General features: G+C 52.4%; 1 protein-coding gene across 9 annotated transcripts in view; it reads right to left on the reverse strand.

The window, feature by feature from the left end:
- LOC122689358 (spidroin-2-like) overlaps positions 1 to 19,957 on the reverse strand; it is a 110,905-nt gene that overhangs the window by 70,413 nt on the left and 20,535 nt on the right. For 6 of the 9 annotated variants that reach the window (XM_043895734.1, XM_043895733.1, XM_043895731.1 and 3 more), the window contains one exon: positions 18,611 to 18,646. The exons of 2 other annotated variants lie outside the window; for them this stretch is intronic. In XM_043895734.1, the coding sequence (XP_043751669.1) occupies positions 18,611 to 18,646 (36 nt within the window). Of the gene's footprint in view, positions 1 to 488; positions 1,108 to 1,293; positions 1,348 to 4,360; positions 4,469 to 6,760; positions 6,797 to 8,454; positions 8,491 to 10,833; positions 10,870 to 13,212; positions 13,249 to 15,598; positions 15,635 to 18,610; positions 18,647 to 19,957 lie in introns of those variants that run through there. One more of the 9 variants, XM_043895736.1, reaches the window with a different exon arrangement.

The raw sequence follows: 19,957 nt of genomic DNA on the forward strand, positions 1-19,957 counted from the left end.
CTCTCACAAAACACTGTGGCCCCCAAGTTAAACCAAGCTCTCCCATGGAAGCTGATAAATGTGTTATAAAGATCCTAAAAAACAAATTCCTGGCATTTACCTACGTGGAAGATGCAGGAAAGAATCTGATGCAGGGGAGAAGGGCTGCTAACAAATATTTCCCCCACAATGTCATCAACTGGAGAAGGAAATGCAACCCACTCCAGTATCCTTGCCTGCAACATCCCATGGACAGAGGAGCCTGGCAGGCTACAATCCCTGGGGTTGCAAAGAGTCTGCCAAGACTTAGGAAGGAAAGCAACACCACCAGTGTGAGCAAAGAAGGGAAGGAACAGATAAAAGCAAATGCCAGAAATGAAGAGCTAGTGCTTAGGGTGATGTCTCTCTTACACAAAAGGGATCTGGTAATCCCTGTCACTAGTTTCACAAAGTTTCAAACAGGCTTCTTTAAAAGGCACCTCCCAGCAAGACATTTACATAAATAGGACTTGATTTCTAAGTTTCTTTTTATTAATCTGATGTGGGAAAAAAAATTCATGAGAAATGAAAGAACCTTTGAGGAAACTCGCTTGAGGCTTAACACCCACTCCGTTAAAGAGTCAATGGTCAGGAGAGGTTTCAGAAGCATTCCATTTACAGGCAGTTTGTAAACGGTCCAGCATTGTCGCTCGGGGAACCTTGGTGGCGTTCGAACGATGATGGCTGGGAACTTGGCGACTTGGTTGGGACTTGGTGACTTGGTTGGGACTTGGCCACTTGGTTGGTCGGTTGGACGTTCCCTGCACTCAGGGGTAAACCCCCTCAGGGTCATGGAGAAGGTGAGTGTGATCTCCCCCCATGGATGGAAAACACACCACAAGTCAGTTTCACCCACCCAGCACGGTGGAGAGGGACGTGGTGGAGCGGGGGAGTGGGGAGTAAGGCATCCCGGTGTTAAAACGAGGAATCCAATTTGAGCGAAGGCACGGACAAGCCAGGGAGAGTTCCCAGTGGGTCATCTCAGATCCTCCAGCCCACCTCTGGAGAGGCTGAGCATGCAAGCTTGCAATCCCACTGCGAGTTACCTGGCTGGCAAACGTCTTTATTTCTCCAGAAGAGTCTGTTGAACTGCAGAGAACAAACACACAAGAACAGATGATGTTTTTCTTTTCCAAGGCATGTCCAGGCCCCCTGAACACCACGTGAGCAGGAGAGTAGGGCAGCGGAGGGAGGAGGTGAAATAGCCACGGTGGGGATGCAGCTGGGGGTGACAGCTGGCGATGATGGGAGGGTGACAGGCCCACCCTATCTCACCTGCTGGCTCAGCGTTGGTGCGATGGTTCTCCATGTTGACCTCGCCTTCTTCAGCTGAAAGCAAGAACAAAATGTGCCGGAGGCGGGGACCAGGGGGAGGTGAATACAAAGACAAAACACCCCTTCACCATTCTCAGTGTGAATCGGCATCGCCCCACTCAGCTTCCTCCTCAGCCCCTCCCAGAAAGCAGAGGAAGTGCCCTGGTCATCAGGGTGTGAAGGGCCCCTCGCTGGGGTCCTGTCTGTTCACTCTTTTGCTTTTCCGAATTCGTCTTTTTATTTCCAAATTTCTATTCCTCCATTTCTCAAACACACATTGACACCAAGAGAATCAACACACTGCCAACCGCCCCAACCGTCCCCAGAAAGGATCTGTGAGCATAGGGTCCTTTGCTCAGAATTCAAGTGTGAGGAGACAGAATTCAAAATACAGGAGAGGGGGAGGGTGTGGAGAAGGGACAGCCTGGGAGTTTGGGTTCAGCGGATGCCAACTCTTATATACAGGATGCGTGAACAGTAAGGTCCTACCATAGAGCCCAGGGGGCATCTATTGACTATCGTGGGATAAGGCAGCACCAAAAAATAAAATATAACAGAGGAACGAACAGATGACTGAGACACTTTGCTGCAGAGTAGAAACCAACACAACACTGTAAATCAACGACGCTTCAATAAAAGCAAAGCAAACAAACAAAAAAAAACACATGATATTCCCCGTCAACACTTCAATAAACTGTAAAGCAGACAAAAAAAAAAAGAGCCACATGAGTGATTCCCAGTCAAAACGCGTTTATTCGCATCTGAGTCGGTGAGAATGAGATGGATGAACGTGCTATACAGAGTGAAGTAAGTCAGAAAGAGAAAGGTAACTATCGTATATTAACGCATACAGAGTTAGTCGCTCAGTCTAGCCCATGGATAGAGGAGCCTGGCGGGCTACAGTCCACCGGGTCACAAAGAGTGGGACACGATGCGATCACAGAGCATGCACTCATGCTAACTGGGACGCAGGCTTTATTTCATCAAAACCAAGAACAGTCCCTTCAAAGACACAGACAGGAGGGCAGGAGCCAAGATGGCGGAGGAATAGGACGGGGAGACCACTTTCTCCCCAACAAATTCATCGAAAGAACATTTGAACGCTGAGCAAACTTCACAAAACAACTTCTGACCGCTAGCAGAAGATATCAGGCACCCAGAAAAGTAGCCCATCATCTTCGAAAGGAGGTAGGACAAAATATAAAAGATAAAAAGAGAGACAAAAGAGCTAGGGTCGGAGACCCATCCCGGGAAGGGAGTCATAATAGAGGAAGTTTCCAAACACCAGGAAACGCTCTCACGGATGGGTCTGGGGGTCCAATGGCCAAGACCCTGCCCTCCCAATTCAGGGCACCCGGGTTCCATCCCTGAACAGGGAATTAGAGCCCACGTGCCAAACTAAGACCTCGTACAGCCAAATAAAATAAAAAAGAATAGGAAACACTGATTCACTTCCACTGAAACCTTACTCTTTGAAGCTCTTTTGGCTAGATCTAGGAGAAGCAAAAGAAAAAAATATATACATATATTTGGCTTCTGTTCCCCTCCAGCCTTGCCTCAATTCTAATTGTAGATCTTTTACAAGTATCTCCTGCAACTGGGGTCATCTGTCCATTTGGGCACCTCTGGATGCTCAGCCTTGTGCCAGTCTAGCACACCTTCCTGAGAGGGGCCAGATGGAAGGCGCCCACTCCTGCATGGGAAATAAGATGCCATCAGGCAACCCTTACCCTCCTCTGGCAAACAGAGAGCTATAAAAAGAGCCACTTATCTTAGATTTCCGCATCGAAATGCCCACGTCGGACTGTAAATTTCAGGCTACAAACCGTGTCTGTGGACCTGAATCTCTGGAATGTTGGAAGGTGAAGGGTCAAACTCCAACCCTCGGCGGTGACTTTGCCTCCGTCAGCATCAACTCAAGTCTCCTTGGGAGTTTCCCAAGATCCCTCAGGAAGCAGGCCCTTAAGCAGTCCCAACATCAGTTGGCAGATGACACAGTAAGGACTCAGGATTGTACACTGGATGAGAAGTTCAAATACCTCAAGTCTCCTCCCAAGAAGAGGGGTAGCCACGGCCCACGGGGCCCCCACAAACCATATCACAACCCGCTCCTCTAGTGGTTCTGAAAGCAAGACCTAGACAAGAGCCTTCCAGGGACGCTGGACAGAGGTCAGTTGTGTTCAAAGTAGCAGAGTTCTCTGATGTCAACACAAATCCCAAGTTAACAGGACTTGAGGACAAGTGCCGAAACACCCAGTGACAACAATCACCATGTAGCATTCTCCACATTCCCCTTACAAACTGTCTATACTGTCCACTGTTTTGAGTACCTCCTGATACTGAGTTCCAGAAAAAAGTGAACCACTTGCCTAGTATTTCCACTGTAATTCCCTTGGGTCAAGAAAACAATATGGTTGTTGTCCTAATGAAGACGAGGTGTGAGTCGCTCAGTCGTGTCCAACTCTCTGAGAGCCTATGGACTGGAGCCCGCCAGGCTCCCCTGTCCATAGGATTCTCCAAGCAAGAATACTGGAGTGGGTTGCCATTCCCTTCTCCAGGAGATCTTCCCAACCCAGCGATTGAACCTGGGTCTCCTGCATTGCAGGTGGATTCTTTACCACTGAGCCACCCGGTGGGGTTAGAAAGTGGATGAGGGTGGCTGCAAATGTAAGTAATAATGAACGCATCATAACAGATAATGCTCCTTCTGCACTCTCTGCCAGGCAACCTGTCCACACTCACACACAGCCTCACTGATCATCACCAAAAGTCTAAAGCACAGACCATCACTTCTCCTCATTACGTAAAAACCACCCAAAGTGGCATGGTTAGTAAGTTGCACAAGCTCACAGTAGGAACTGCCGAAATCAAAGCGGCCAAGTCAGATCCCGGTTTTCCTAGCCGTGTCAGGGAGCCTCAGCCACCATCCCCGTGATTTGTGCCAACCGGAGCTCTGCTTCTGTTTTAGCTTTTTTTATATATAAATGGTAGCCAGACCCCCAGAAGAGAGGTGGCAGTGAGCGCTTACCATCCTCTCTGAAGCACAGCTTCTTCTGGTAGGCGATGAAGCTGGAGATGGCCCCTCCCAAGGCCACGACAGCACCCACGATCCCAGAGATCACACCTGGTGATTCACCTGTGGGGAAAAGCACAGGGCGCTGTGATGGGCAGGAGGGAACACTCATGGGGGTGACCACGGAGTCGGGGGTGGGATGGGCGGGCCGGTGGCCCTGCCCAGAGGAAGACAACAGGGCTGCGGACTCAGATGTGGCACAGCAGGGGAGCCACAGAGGGAAACCAAGTGGAGGGGACCTAGCGGGGAACACTCAGAGGCTGTGTGACCTCACCCAACCAAACTCCCAGGACTTCAGTTCACTTCAGCGCTCAGTCATGTCCAACTCTTTGTCACCCCATGGGCCTCAGAACACAAGGACTCCCTGTTCATAACCAATTCCCGGGGCTTGCTCAGACTAATGAGTATTGCGTCAGTGATGCCATCCAACAACCTCATCCTCTGTCATACTCTTCTCCTCCCGCCTTCAAGCTTTCCCAGCATCAGGGTCTTTTCCAATGAGTCAACTCTTCGCATCAGGTGGCCAAAGTATTGGAGTTTCAGCTGCAGCATCAGTCCTTCCAATGGACATTCAGGGTCGACCTCATTTAGGATGGACTGGATGGCTCTCCTTGAGTCCCAAGGGAGTGCATACATTAAAGGGTAGACAAGCCCAAGGGTCACCCGGCCAGTTACCCCTGTAGCCCCCACATCCATCACATTCCATATTCTGGTTCCACGAATTACTACAGGTCCCGGGGGTCCATTCAGTCAAAGCTTGCACAACACCTTTGTCTCCTGTCCTGCCCGGCTCCCACACATCTGTAGACTGTGCCTTGGAGCACCCCAGGAGCTCTCATTCCGTCTTCCACCCCACCCCAATCCTGGGTGAGTCCTCTGTCCTGGCACGAGTGAAAAAGTCTTAGCTGCTTCAGTCGCGTCCAACTCCTTGTGACCCCACGGACTCTATCCGCACCAGGCTCCTCTGTCCATGGGATTCTCTGGGCCAGAATACTGCCATGGTTTGCCATTTCCTGCTTCAGGGATCTTCCCAACCCAGGGATCAATCCCACATCTCCTAAACTGCAGGTGGAGTGTTTATCTGAGGACCACCATGGAAGGGCCCCTGTCCTCCAAAAAGGGAGACTGAAAGTCAGTCATGTCTGGCTCCTTGTGACCCCATGGGACTCCATGGGATTCTCCAGGCCAGAATACTGGAGTGCCTTGCCATTTCCTTCTCCAGGGGAATCTTCCCAACCCACGGATGGAACCGAGGGCTCACTTCTTGCAGGTGGATCCCTTATCAACTGAGCCACAAGGGAAGCCCAAGACTACGGGAGTGGGTAGCCTATCCCTCTTCCAGCAGATCTTCCCAACTCAGGAATTGAACCGGGGTCTCCTGCATTGCAGGTGGATTCTTCAGCAGCTGAGATATCAGGGAAGACCCTGTCCTGCCAAGGACCCCATGAATCCGTGTGTCAACCTGATTCTTGTCTGGGGCGAACCTCTCCTACCCCACCTCCAGTTCACGAGAAGGGAAGCACCCGTGGCCTTCACATAACTCCTGCAAACACCCACACGTCCTGCAAATGGTATACATCCCAGAAACGCCCACAGCGCCGCAAACAGCATCACGTCCCGGAAACAGCAACACGTCCCAGAAACGGCATTACGTCCCGCAAACAGTAATACGTCCCGCAAACACCCACACGTCCCTCAAACGGCAATACTGCCGTACTGCCTGGGTCCTGGGCCGGAAGGCTGAGGAGGTCAAGTCTATCACTTTCTTCTCCCCCGAAGCGTTGGGGTCGGCCGGGTGAGTTCATCGTCGCCCTACACTGGGGACAGCCTCCAGATATCCAAGAATCTGGCCTCCGTCATCCCAGTGACACTCGGCCAATGCCCACTGGTCGCACTCCAGGCCACCCCTGTGGATCGTCATGGGGTGGGCAGGGCCCCGCTGGGGGCTTCTCGGGGGTGAAGGCTGTGGTTTCTCTGCTGTTCTCCTTCGAGGCTTGATTCAACGAAAGGGGCGCCGGCGGTGGGCAGCAGCAGCTCCAAGCACCGCAGAGAGCTTTCAGAGCCCAAGCATCTTTCAGCTCCAAATCGGTCCCCAGAGCCTCAGGCATCTTGCAGCTCCCAGTCCATCCCTAGAGCCCTAGGCATTTTTCAGATCCGAGTCAGCCTCCACGTCTCCTTCTCTGACCCACGGGGGACGGACCTCGCCCGACAGGAGCTTCTGCACGCCCACACAGAGAGAGCAGGCGGTCCGTGAACGCCCTTAGCAGAAACAAAACCAGGCCTGCCCCGGCCCCTCCACAGACACGTGGGGAGCCCACCCCTCGCAAGACCGAAGGCCCCGCCCCTGGGCCCTACCTCGCGGGTTGTTCTGTCCGGGGCCGAAGGAGGCACCTGAAAGGAGACAGACACATGATCACGCGTGCATTTGAAAGAGCTGGCCATGGGCTGCCTGCTGCTGAGAGGCTCTCATTGCATTCAAGTGGGAAGTAGACAGGGGTGGACACAGAGGGGCTGAGGCTGTCACCTCAGGGCGTAGGGATACACACAAAGGTGTGCACAAGAGGCCCGTGCACACACCCATATACACATATGCACACATATCACACATACACACAGCACACACCCATATACACACATGCACACAGTCAAGCCCCACATACACACAGCACACACCTATATACACGTGTGCACACATACACATCCCACATACACACACAACCATATACACACATTCACAGAAAACACACATGAATCATAAAAATAGCCCACACCCATATACACATATGTACTCACATAACACATACATAGAGGACACACCCATATACACACATGGACACACGGAACATTCCAATACACATACACACACCCATATACTCACATGCACACACATCACACATACAGCACACACACATCCTCCCACATACACATACACCTGTATACACACATGCACACACAAACATCCCACCTTCACCCATATACACACACTTCAGTTCAGTTGGTCAGACGCGTCCGACATTTGCGACCCCATGGGACCCCATGGGATTCTCCAGGCCAGAATACTGGAGTGGTTTGCCATTTCCTTCTCCAGGGGAATCTTCCCAACCCAGGGATTGAACCCAGGATTTCCGCCTTGCAGATGGATTCTTTCACAATTGAGCCACCAGGGAAGCCCAAGACTATGGGAGTGGGTAGCCTATCCCTCTTCCAGCAGATCTTCCCAACTCAGGAATTGAACCGGGGTCTCCTGGATTGCAGGTGGATTGTTCAGCAGCTGAGATAGCAGGAAGGATCCTGTCCTGCCAAGGACCCGATGAATCCATGGGTCAGCTGATTCCTGTCTGGGGCGAAGCTCTCCTCCCCCACCTCCAGTCCACGAGAAGGGAGGCACCCGTGGCCTCCCATAAGTCCTGCAAACATCCACACGTCCCGCAAATGGCAATACTGCCGCACTGCCTGGGTCCTGGGCTGGAAGGCTTAGAAAGTCAGGGATATCTCTTTTTTCTTCCCCAAAGCCCTGGGGTCAGCAGGGTGGGTTCACTGTTGCCCTGCCCTGGTGTCAGGGTCCAGATACACAAGAAGCGGGCCTCTGTCATGCCAGGGACATGTGGCCTACGCACGATGGCCACACTCCATGCTTTCCCTGTGGGCCGTGACAGGGCAGGCGGGGCCCCGCTGGGGGCTTCTTGGGGGAGAAGGCTGTCATTTCTGCTGTTGTCCTTCGAGACTTGAGTCAACGAAAGGGGTGCCAGCGGTGGGCAGCAGCAGCTCCGAGAACCGTAGATAGCTCTCAGAGCCCAAGCATCTTTCAGCTCCAAATCGGTCCACAGAGCCTCAGGCATCTTGCAGCTCTGAGTCGGTCCCCACGTCTCATTCTCTGATGCCCGTGGGAATGACCGCGCCCAAAAGGAGCTTCTGCACTCCCACACAGAGAGAGCAGGTGGTCGGTGAACGCCCTCAGCAGAAACAAAACCAGGCCTGCCCCGGCCCCTCCACAGACATGTGGGGAGCCCACCCCTCGGAAGGCCGAAGGCCCCGCCCCTGGGCCCTACCTCGCAGGTTGTTCTGTCCGGGGCCGAAGGCGGCACCTGAAAGGAGACAGACACATGATCACGCATGGATTCAAAAGAGCTCGCCATGGGCTCCCTGCTCCTCGGAGGCTCTCATTGCATTCAAGTGGGAAGGAGACAGGGGTGGACACAGAGGGGCTGAGGCTGTCACCTCAGGGCGTAGGGATACACACAAAGGCGTGCACAAGAGGCCCGACCACACACCCATATACACATACGCACACACATCACTCATAACACAGCTCACACCATACACAAACATGAATACACACACAACATCGCACAGACACACATACGCACACATCCAAACTCACACATGCACACACATCGCAAATACACACAGTATACACCCATATACACCCATGCACACAGTCAACATTCCACATACACACAGCACACACCCATATACACAAATCACCCACACACATCCCACATACACACACACCGATACACACACACAATCCACCTGCTCACAAACACATCCGTATACACACATGCACACGCATGAAACATACACACAGCAGACACCAATATACACATATGCACCCACATAACACATACACAGAGGACACACCCTTATAGACACCTGCACACACAGAACCTCCCACATACACATACACACATCTATTTACAGACATGCATAGACACACAAGAACCCACATACACACACATCCATATACATACATGCACACACATCACACATACACACAGCACACACCAATACACCCTCATGCACACAGTCAAGCCCCACATACACACAGCACACACCCATATACACGCCTGCACACACAGAACCTCCCGCATACACATACACACATCTATTTACGGACATGCATAGACACACAAGAACCCACAGACACACACCTCCATATACATGCATTCAGACACATCACACATACACACAGCACACAACAATACACCCTCATGCACACAGTCAAGCCCCACATACACACAGCACACACCCATATACACGTGTGCACACACGCACATCCCACATACACACACAACCATATACACACATTCACAGAAAACACACATAAGTCATAAAAATAGCCCACACCCACATAAACATATGTACCCGCATAACACATACATAGAGGACACACCCATATACACACATGGACACACGGAACATTCCAATACACACACACACACCCATATACTCACATGCACACACATCACACATACAGCACACACACTTACACACACATGAAAGCACACACAACCTCCCACATACACATACACCCATATACACACATGCACACACAAACATCCCACCTTCACCCATATACACACACTTCAGTCAGTTGGTCGGACATGTCCGACTTCTGCGACCCCATGGGACCCCATGGGATTCTCCAGGCCAGAATACTGGAGTGGTTTGCCATTTCCTTCTCCAGGGGAATCTTCCCAACCCAGGGATTGAACCCAGGATTCCCGCCTTGCAGATGGATTCTTTCACAATTGAGCCACCAGGGAAGCCCAAGACTACGGGAGTGGGTAGCCTATCCCTCTTCCAGCAGATCTTCCCAACTCAGGAATTGAACATGTGTCTCCTGCATTGCAGGCGGATTGTTCAGCAGCTGAGAAAGCAGGAAAGATCCTGTCCTGCCAAGGACCCCATGAATCCGTGGGTCAGCTGATTCCTGTCTGGGGCGAAGCTCTCCTCCCCCACCTCCAGTCCACGAGAAGGGAGGCACCCGTGGCCTCCCATAAGTCCTGCAAACATCCACACGTCCCGCAAATGGCAATACTGCCGCACTGCCTGGGTCCTGGGCTGGAAGGCTTAGAAAGTCAGGGATATCTCTTTTTTCTTCCCCAAAGCCCTGGGGTCAGCGGGGTGGGTTCACTGTTGCCCTGCCCTGGTGTCAGGGTCCAGATACACAAGAAGCGGGCCTCTGTCATGCCAGGGACATGTGGCCTACGCACGATGGCCACACTCCATGCTTTCCCTGTGGGCCGTGACAGGGCAGGCGGGGCCCCGCTGGGGGCTTCTTGGGGGAGAAGGCTGTCATTTCTGCTGTTGTCCTTCGAGACTTGAGTCAACGAAAGGGGTGCCAGCGGTGGGCAGCAGCAGCTCCGAGAACCGTAGATAGCTCTCAGAGCCCAAGCATCTTTCAGCTCCAAATCGGTCCACAGAGCCTCAGGCATCTTGCAGCTCTGAGTCGGTCCCCACGTCTCATTCTCTGATGCCCGTGGGAATGACCGCGCCCAAAAGGAGCTTCTGCACTCCCACACAGAGAGAGCAGGTGGTCGGTGAACGCCCTCAGCAGAAACAAAACCAGGCCTGCCCCGGCCCCTCCACAGACACCTGGGGAGCCCACCCCTCGGAAGGCCGAAGGCCCCGCCCCTGGGCCCTACCTCGCAGGTTGTTCTGTCCGGGGCCGAAGGCGGCACCTGAAAGGAGACAGACACATGATCACGCATGGATTCAAAAGAGCTCGCCATGGGCTCCCTGCTCCTCGGAGGCTCTCATTGCATTCAAGTGGGAAGGAGACAGGGGTGGACACAGAGGGGCTGAGGCTGTCACCTCAGGGCGTAGGGATACACACAAAGGCGTGCACAAGAGGCCCGACCACACACCCATATACACATACGCACACACATCACTCATACACACAGCTCACACCATACACAAACATGAATACACACACAACATCGCACAGACACACATACGCACACATCCAAACTCACACATGCACACACATCGCAAATACACACAGTATACACCCATATACACCCATGCACACAGTCAACTTTCCACATACACACAGCACACACCCATATACACAAATCACCCACACACATCCCACATACACACACACCCATACACACACACAATCCACCTGCTCACAAACACATCCGTATACACACATGCACACGCATGAAACATACACACAGCAGACACCAATATACACATATGCACCCACATAACACATACACAGAGGACACACCCTTATAGACACCTGCACACACAGAACCTCCCACATACACATACACACATCTATTTACAGACATGCATAGACACACAAGAACCCACATACACACACATCCATATACATACATGCACACACATCACACATACACACAGCACACACCAATACACCCTCATGCACACAGTCAAGCCCCACATACACACAGCACACACCCATATACACGCCTGCACACACAGAACCTCCCGCATACACATACACACATCTATTTACGGACATGCATAGACACACAAGAACCCACAGACACACACCTCCATATACATGCATTCAGACACATCACACATACACACAGCACACAACAATACACCCTCATGCACACAGTCAAGCCCCACATACACACAGCACACACCCATATACACATGTGCACACACGCACATCCCACATACACACACAACCATATACACACATTCACAGAAAACACACATAAGTCATAAAAATAGCCCACACCCATATACACATATGTACCCGCATAACACATACATAGAGGACACACCCATATACACACATGGACACACGGAACATTCCAATACACACACACACACCCATATACTCACATGCACACACATCACACATACAGCACACACACTTACACACACATGAAAGCACACACAACCTCCCACATACACATACACCCATATACACACATGCACACACAAACATCCCACCTTCACCCATATACACACACTTCAGTCAGTTGGTCAGACATGTCCGAATTTGCGACCCCATGGGACCCCATGGGATTCTCCAGGCCAGAATACTGGAGTGGTTTGCCATTTCCTTCTCCAGGGCAATCTTCCCAACCCAGGGTTTGAACCCAGGATTCCCGCCTTGCAGATGGATTCTTTCACAATTGAGCAACCAGGGAAGCCCAAGACTACGGGAGTGGGTAGCCTATCCCTCTTCCAGCAGATCTTCCCAACTCAGGAATTGAACATGTGTCTCCTGCATTGCAGGCGGATTGTTCAGCAGCTGAGAAAGCAGGAAAGATCCTGTCCTGCCAAGGACCCCATGAATCCGTGGGTCAGCTGATTCCTGTCTGGGGCGAAGCTCTCCTCCCCCACCTCCAGTCCACGAGAAGGGAGGCACCCGTGGCCTCCCATAAGTCCTGCAAACATCCACACATCCCGCAAATGGCAATACTGCCGCACTGCCTGGGTCCTGGGCTGGAAGGCTTAGAAAGTCAGGGATATCTCTTTTTTCTTCCCCAAAGCCCTGGGGTCAGCGGGGTGGGTTCACTGTTGCCCTGCCCTGGTGTCAGGGTCCAGATACACAAGAAGCGGGCCTCTGTCATGCCAGGGACATGTGGCCTACGCACGATGGCCACACTCCATGCTTTCCCTGTGGGCCGTGACAGGGCAGGCGGGGCCCCGCTGGGGGCTTCTTGGGGGAGAAGGCTGTCATTTCTGCTGTTGTCCTTCGAGACTTGAGTCAACGAAAGGGGTGCCAGCGGTGGGCAGCAGCAGCTCCGAGAACCGTAGATAGCTCTCAGAGCCCAAGCATCTTTCAGCTCCAAATCGGTCCACAGAGCCTCAGGCATCTTGCAGCTCTGAGTCGGTCCCCACGTCTCATTCTCTGATGCCCGTGGGAATGACCGCGCCCAAAAGGAGCTTCTGCACTCCCACACAGAGAGAGCAGGTGGTCGGTGAACGCCCTCAGCAGAAACAAAACCAGGCCTGCCCCGGCCCCTCCACAGACACGTGGGGAGCCCACCCCTCGGAAGGCCGAAGTCCCCGCCCCTGGGCCCTACCTCGCAGGTTGTTCTGTCCGGGGCCGAAGGCGGCACCTGAAAGGAGACAGACACATGATCACGCATGGATTCAAAAGAGCTCGCCATGGGCTCCCTGCTCCTCGGAGGCTCTCATTGCATTCAAGTGGGAAGGAGACAGGGGTGGACACAGAGGGGCTGAGGCTGTCACCTCAGGGCGTAGGGATACACACAAAGGCGTGCACAAGAGGCCCGACCACACACCCATATACACATACGCACACACATCACTCATACACACAGCTCACACCATACACAAACATGAATACACACACAACATCGCACAGACACACATACGCACACATCCAAACTCACACATGCACACACATCGCAAATACACACAGTATACACCCATATACACCCATGCACACAGTCAACATTCCACATACACACAGCACACACCCATATACACAAATGCACCCACACACATCCCACATACACACACACCCATACACACACACTATCCACCTGCTCACAAACACATCCGTATACACACATGCACACGCACGAAACATACACACAGCAGACACCAATATACACATATGCACCCACATAACACATACACAGAGGACACACCCTTATAGACACCTGCACACACAGAACCTCCCACATACACATATACACATCTATTTACGGACATGCATAGACACACAAGAACCCACATACACACACATCCATATACATACATGCACACACATCACACATACACACAGCACACACCAATACACCCTCATGCACACAGTCAAGCCCCACATACACACAGCACACACCCATATACACGCCTGCACACACAGAACCTCCCGCATACACATACACACATCTATTTACGGCCATGCATAGACACACAAGAACCCACAGACACACACCTCCATATACATGCATTCAGACACATCACACATACACACAGCACACAACAATACACCCTCATGCACACAGTCAAGCCCCACATACACACAGCACACACCCATATACACATGTGCACACACGCACATCCCACATACACACACAACCATATACACACATTCACAGAAAACACACATAAGTCATAAAAATAGCCCACACCCACATAAACATATGTACCCGCATAACACATACATAGAGGACACACCCATATACACACATGGACACACGGAACATTCCAATACACACACACACACCCATATACTCACATGCACACACATCACACATACACACAGCACACACACTTACACACACATGAAAGCACACACAACCTCCCACATACACATACACCCATATACACACATGCACACACAAACATCCCACCTTCACCCATATACACACACTTCAGTCAGTTGGTCAGACATGTCCGACTTTTGCGACCCCATGGGACCCCATGGGATTCTCCAGGCCAGAATACTGGAGTGGTTTGCCATTTCCTTCTCCAGGGCAATCTTCCCAACCCAGGGTTTGAACCCAGGATTCCCGCCTTGCAGATGGATTCTTTCACAATTGAGCCACCAGGGAAGCCCAAGACTACGGGAGTGGGTAGCCTATCCCTCTTCCAGCAGATCTTCCCAACTCAGGAATTGAACATGTGTCTCCTGCAGTGCAGGCGGATTGTTCAGCAGCTGAGAAAGCAGGAAAGATCCTGTCCTGCCAAGGACCCCTTGAATCCGTGGGTCAGCTAATTCCTGTCTGGGGCGAAGCTCTCCTCCCTCATCTCCAGTCCACGAGAAGGGAGGCACCTGTGGCCTCCCATAAGTCCTGCAAACAACCACATGTCCCGCAAATGGCAATATTGCCACACTGCCTGGGTCCTGGGCTGGAAGGCTTAGAACGTCAGGGATATCTCTTTTTTCATCCCCAAAGACTTGCGGTCGGCTGGGTGGGTTCACTGTTGCCCTGCAAGGCTGTCAGAGTCCAGATATACAAGAAACTGGCCTCTGTCATGCCAGGGACAGATGGCCTACGCACAATGGCCGCACTCCATAGTTTCCCTGTGGGCCGTTACAAGAGGGGCGGGGCCCCGCTGGGGGCTTCTCAGGGGTGCAGTCTGTCATTTCTCTGCTGCTCTCCTTTGAGACTTGAGTCAACGAAAGGGGTGCCAGCAGTGGACAGTAGCAGCTCTGAGCACCGCAGACAGCTCTCAGAGCCCAAGCATCTTTCAGCTCCAAATCGGTCCCCAGAGCCTCAGGCATCTTGCAGCTCTGAGACGGTCCCCACTTCTCCTTCTCTGATCCCCGTGGGACTGACCGCGCCCAAAAGGAGCTTCTGCACTCCCACACAGAGAGAGCAGGTGGTCCGTGAACGCCCTCAGCAGAAACAAACCAGGCCTGCCCCGGCCCCTCCACAGACACATGGGGTTCCCACCCCTTGGAAGACCATGGGCCCCACCCCTGGGGCATACCTTGTGTTTTGTGCTGTGTGGATACGCTGCCTCCACCTGGAAGGGAGCAAACACATGGTCACGCGCGTATTTGGAAGAGCTGGACATGGGCTGCCTGCTGCTGGGAGGCAGGCTTTGCATCCCAGTGTGGAGGGGATGGCGGTGTAGACCGGTGGGGTCAGGCTGTCACCTCAGGGCATAGGGATATAACAAAGCCCTGCACAAGAAGCATGGTCACACACCCATATACACACATGCACAGACAGAGGGAACATCCCGCATACACGGGCACACATATACACTCATGCACAAACATTCATTCCACATACACACATACACAGACACCCATATACACACATGCACACACACACATCCCACATACACACTGCACGCACCCATATAAGCATGTGCACCCACACACATCCCACATACACACACACCCGTCTCCACACTGCACACACACACAACCCACATGCTCACAAACAGATCCATATACACACATGCACACCCATCAAACATACACACATCACACACCCATATACACACATGCACACTCAAACATCCCACAAAACACATAGACACACACCATGTACACACATGCACACACATACATCCCACACACACAGACACACAAACACATGCACACACATCCCAGATACACACATACACACCCATATACACACATGTACACACACGCCACATGCGCACACACACACACCCCCATATACACACATTCACACACACATCACACATATACACAGCACACATCCGTATATATACATGCATACACACATCCCCCAACACACATAAACACATACTGATATACACACGGGCACACACAAACATCCCACATAGGCACATACACACACCCATATAAACATGTGCACACACAATCCACAAACACACATTAACACACACCCGATACACACATGCACACACACAACATCCCACATGCACACATACAGACACACCTATATACACACATGCACACAGATCACACACAGCACCCACCCATATACACACATGCACACACACATCACACATACAGCACACACCCATACACACACGTGCACACACATCCCACATACTTACATACACACACACCTGTATACACACATACACACACATGCATCATCCCGCATACACACACACACACCCATATACACAGTTGAATTCAGCTGCTCTGTCGTGCCGACTATTTGTGACACCATGCGCCGCAGAACGCAAGGCCTCCCTGTCCATCACCAATTTCAGGAGCTTGCTCACACTCATGTTATCGAGTCAGTCATGTCTTGCAACCATTTCATCCTCTGTCATCCCCTTCTCCTCCTGCTTTCAATCTTTCCCAGCATCAGGGTCTTTTCGTGTGAGTCACTTCTTCCCATCAGGTGTCCAAACTCTTGGAGTTTCAGCTCCAGCATCAGTCCTTCCAATGAATATTCAGGGTCGATCTCTTTTAGGATGGACTGGTTGGATCTCCTTGCAGCCCAAGGAGTGCACGTATTAAAGTTCAGACCAGACCAGGGGTCACCCGGCCAGTTACCCCTGTAGCCCCCACATCATCACATTCCATACTCTGGCCCCACGAATTACTACAGTTCCTGGGGGTCCATTCAGTCAAAGATAGAACAACACCTCTGTCTCCTGTCCTGCCCGACTCCCACACATCTGTAGACTGTGCCTTGGAGATGTCCCCTCCAGGAGCACTCGTTCCGTCTTCCACCCCACCCCAATCCTGGGTGAGTCCTCTGTCCTGGCGAGAGTGAAAAAGTCTTAGCTGCTTCAGTCGTGTCTGCCTCTATGTGACCCCACCGACTGTAGCCCCACCAGGCTCCTCTGTCCATGGGATCCTCCAGGCCAGGATACTGCAGTGCTTTGCCATTTCCTGCTTCAGGGGTTCTCCCCAACCCAGGGATCAAACCCACATCTCCTAAATTGCACATAGAGTGTTTATCAGTGAACCACCAAGGAAGGCCCATGTCATCCGGAAAGGGAAAATGAAAGTCAGTCATGTCCGTCTCCTTGCGACCCCATGGAACTCCATGGGATTCCCCAAGCCAGAATACTGGAGTGGGTTGCCATTCCTTCTCCAGGGGAATCTTCCCAACCCACGGATTGAACCCAGGTCTTTCGATTGAAGGTAGATTCTTTACCAACTGAGCCACCTGGATGCCCAAGACTATGGGAGTGGGTAGCCTATCCATCAACCAGCAAATTTTCCCAACTCAGGAATTGAACTGTGGTCTCCTGCATTGCAGGCAGATTCTTCAGCAGCTGAGACATCAGGGAAGACCCTGTCCTGACAAGGACCCCATGAATCCATGTGTCACACCTGATTCTTGTCTGGCGCACACTTCTCCTTCCCTACCTCCAGTCCACCAGAAGGGAAGCACCCATGGCCTTCACATGCGTCCCGCAAACACTCACACGTCCCGCAAACAGCAACACCTCCCGCAAACACCCATACGTCCGGCAACGGCAATACTGTGGCGCTGCCTGGGTCCTGGGCCTGAAGGCTTAGAAAGTCAGCTCTATCGCTTTCCTCTCCGCCACAGCCCTGGGGTTGGCCCGGTGGTTTCACCGTCGCCCTGCACTGGTGTCAGCCTCCAGATTCCCAAAAAGCTGGCCTCTGTCCTCCCAGTGACACACGGCCGACCCAGCTGGCCACACTCCAGGCCTCCTCTGTGATCCGTGACGGAGCGGATGGGGCCGTGCTGGGGGCTTCTCCATGGAGTGAAGGCTGTGGTTTCTCTGCTCTCCTTCGAGGCTTGAGTCAACGAAAGGAGTGCCGGCGGTGGGCAGCAGCAGCTCCAAGCACTGAAGCTCTGCTCTCAGAGCCCAAGCATCTATCAGCTCTAAATCGGTCCCCAGAGCATCAGGCACCTTGCAGCTCCGAACGGTGCCCACGACAGAGAGAGCGGGTGGTCCCTCAGCGCCCTCAGCAGAAACAATACCAGGCCTGCCCCGGCCCCTCCGCAGACTCGTGCGGAGCCCACCCCTCGGAAGACTGTGCGCCCCATCCTTCGTCCGTACCTTGCGTGTTGAGATGTACGGATAAGCCGCCTCCACCTGGAAGGGAACAAACACGTGGTTACGCGCGTATTCAGAAGAGCTGGGAATGGGCTGCCTGCTGCTGGGAGGCAGGCATTGCATTCCAGCGGGGAGGGGACGGGGGAGGGGACCGAGGGGGTGAGTCTGTCACCTCAGGTCATAGGGATGCACACAAAGGCGTGCACAAGAGGCATGTGCACACACCCATATACACAGGTGCACACACCAACATCCCACATACACACATACCCACACACCCATATAAACATGTGCACACACATCCCACATACACACATACACACACACCCATATAAACACGTGCACACCACATTCCACATGCACACACACACACACACCCATATACACACATGCACACACACATATCACACACACACCCATATACACACATCACACATACACACAGCACACACCCATATTCCCACATGCACACACACACAAATTCCCACACACACACACACACACAGCCATATACACACAGCCACACACACACAACATACCACAAACCCACATACACACACATCCATATACATACATGCACAGACACACAACATCCCACATACACACATACACACACACCCATATACACACAGTTGAGTTCAGTTGCATACTCTTGTCAGACTCTTTGTGACCCCATGGGCCACAGAACGCCAGGCCTCCCTGTCCGTCACCAAGTCCTGGAGCTTGCTGAGACTCATGTCATCGAGTCGGTGATGCCATGCAACCATCTCATCCTCTGTTGTCCCTTTCTCCTCCCATCTTCAATCTTTCCCAGCATCAGGGTCTTTTCCAGTAAGTCACCTCTTCACATCAGGTGGCCAATAATTGGAGTTTCAGCTCCAGCATCAGTCCTTCCAGTGAATATTCAGGGTCAATCTCCTTTAGGATGGACTGGTGGGATCTCCTTGCAGTCCAAGGGAGTGCGCATATTAAAGTGCAGACCAGAACAGGGGTCACCCGGCCAGTTATCCTAGAGCCTCCACATCCATCACATTCCATTCCCTGGCCCCACGAATCACTACAGTTCTTGGGGGACCATTCAGTCAAAGCTAGCACAACACCGCTGTCTCCTGTCCTGCCCGACTCTCACACATCTGTAGACTGTGTCTCGGAGATGTCCGCTCCAGGAGCACTCATTCCGTATTCCACCCCACCCCAATCCTGGGTGAGTCCTCTGTCCTGGCGAAAGTGAAAAAGTCTTAGCTGCTTCAGTCGTGTCTGACTCTCTGTGACCCCACGAACTGCAGCCCCATCTGGCTCCTCTGTCCATGGGATTCTCTGGGCCAGAATACTGCAGTGGTTTGCCACATC

The sequence above is a fragment of the Cervus elaphus genome, chromosome X (assembly GCF_910594005.1).
Source record: "Cervus elaphus chromosome X, mCerEla1.1, whole genome shotgun sequence".
Classification (NCBI taxonomy): domain Eukaryota; kingdom Metazoa; phylum Chordata; class Mammalia; order Artiodactyla; family Cervidae; genus Cervus; species Cervus elaphus.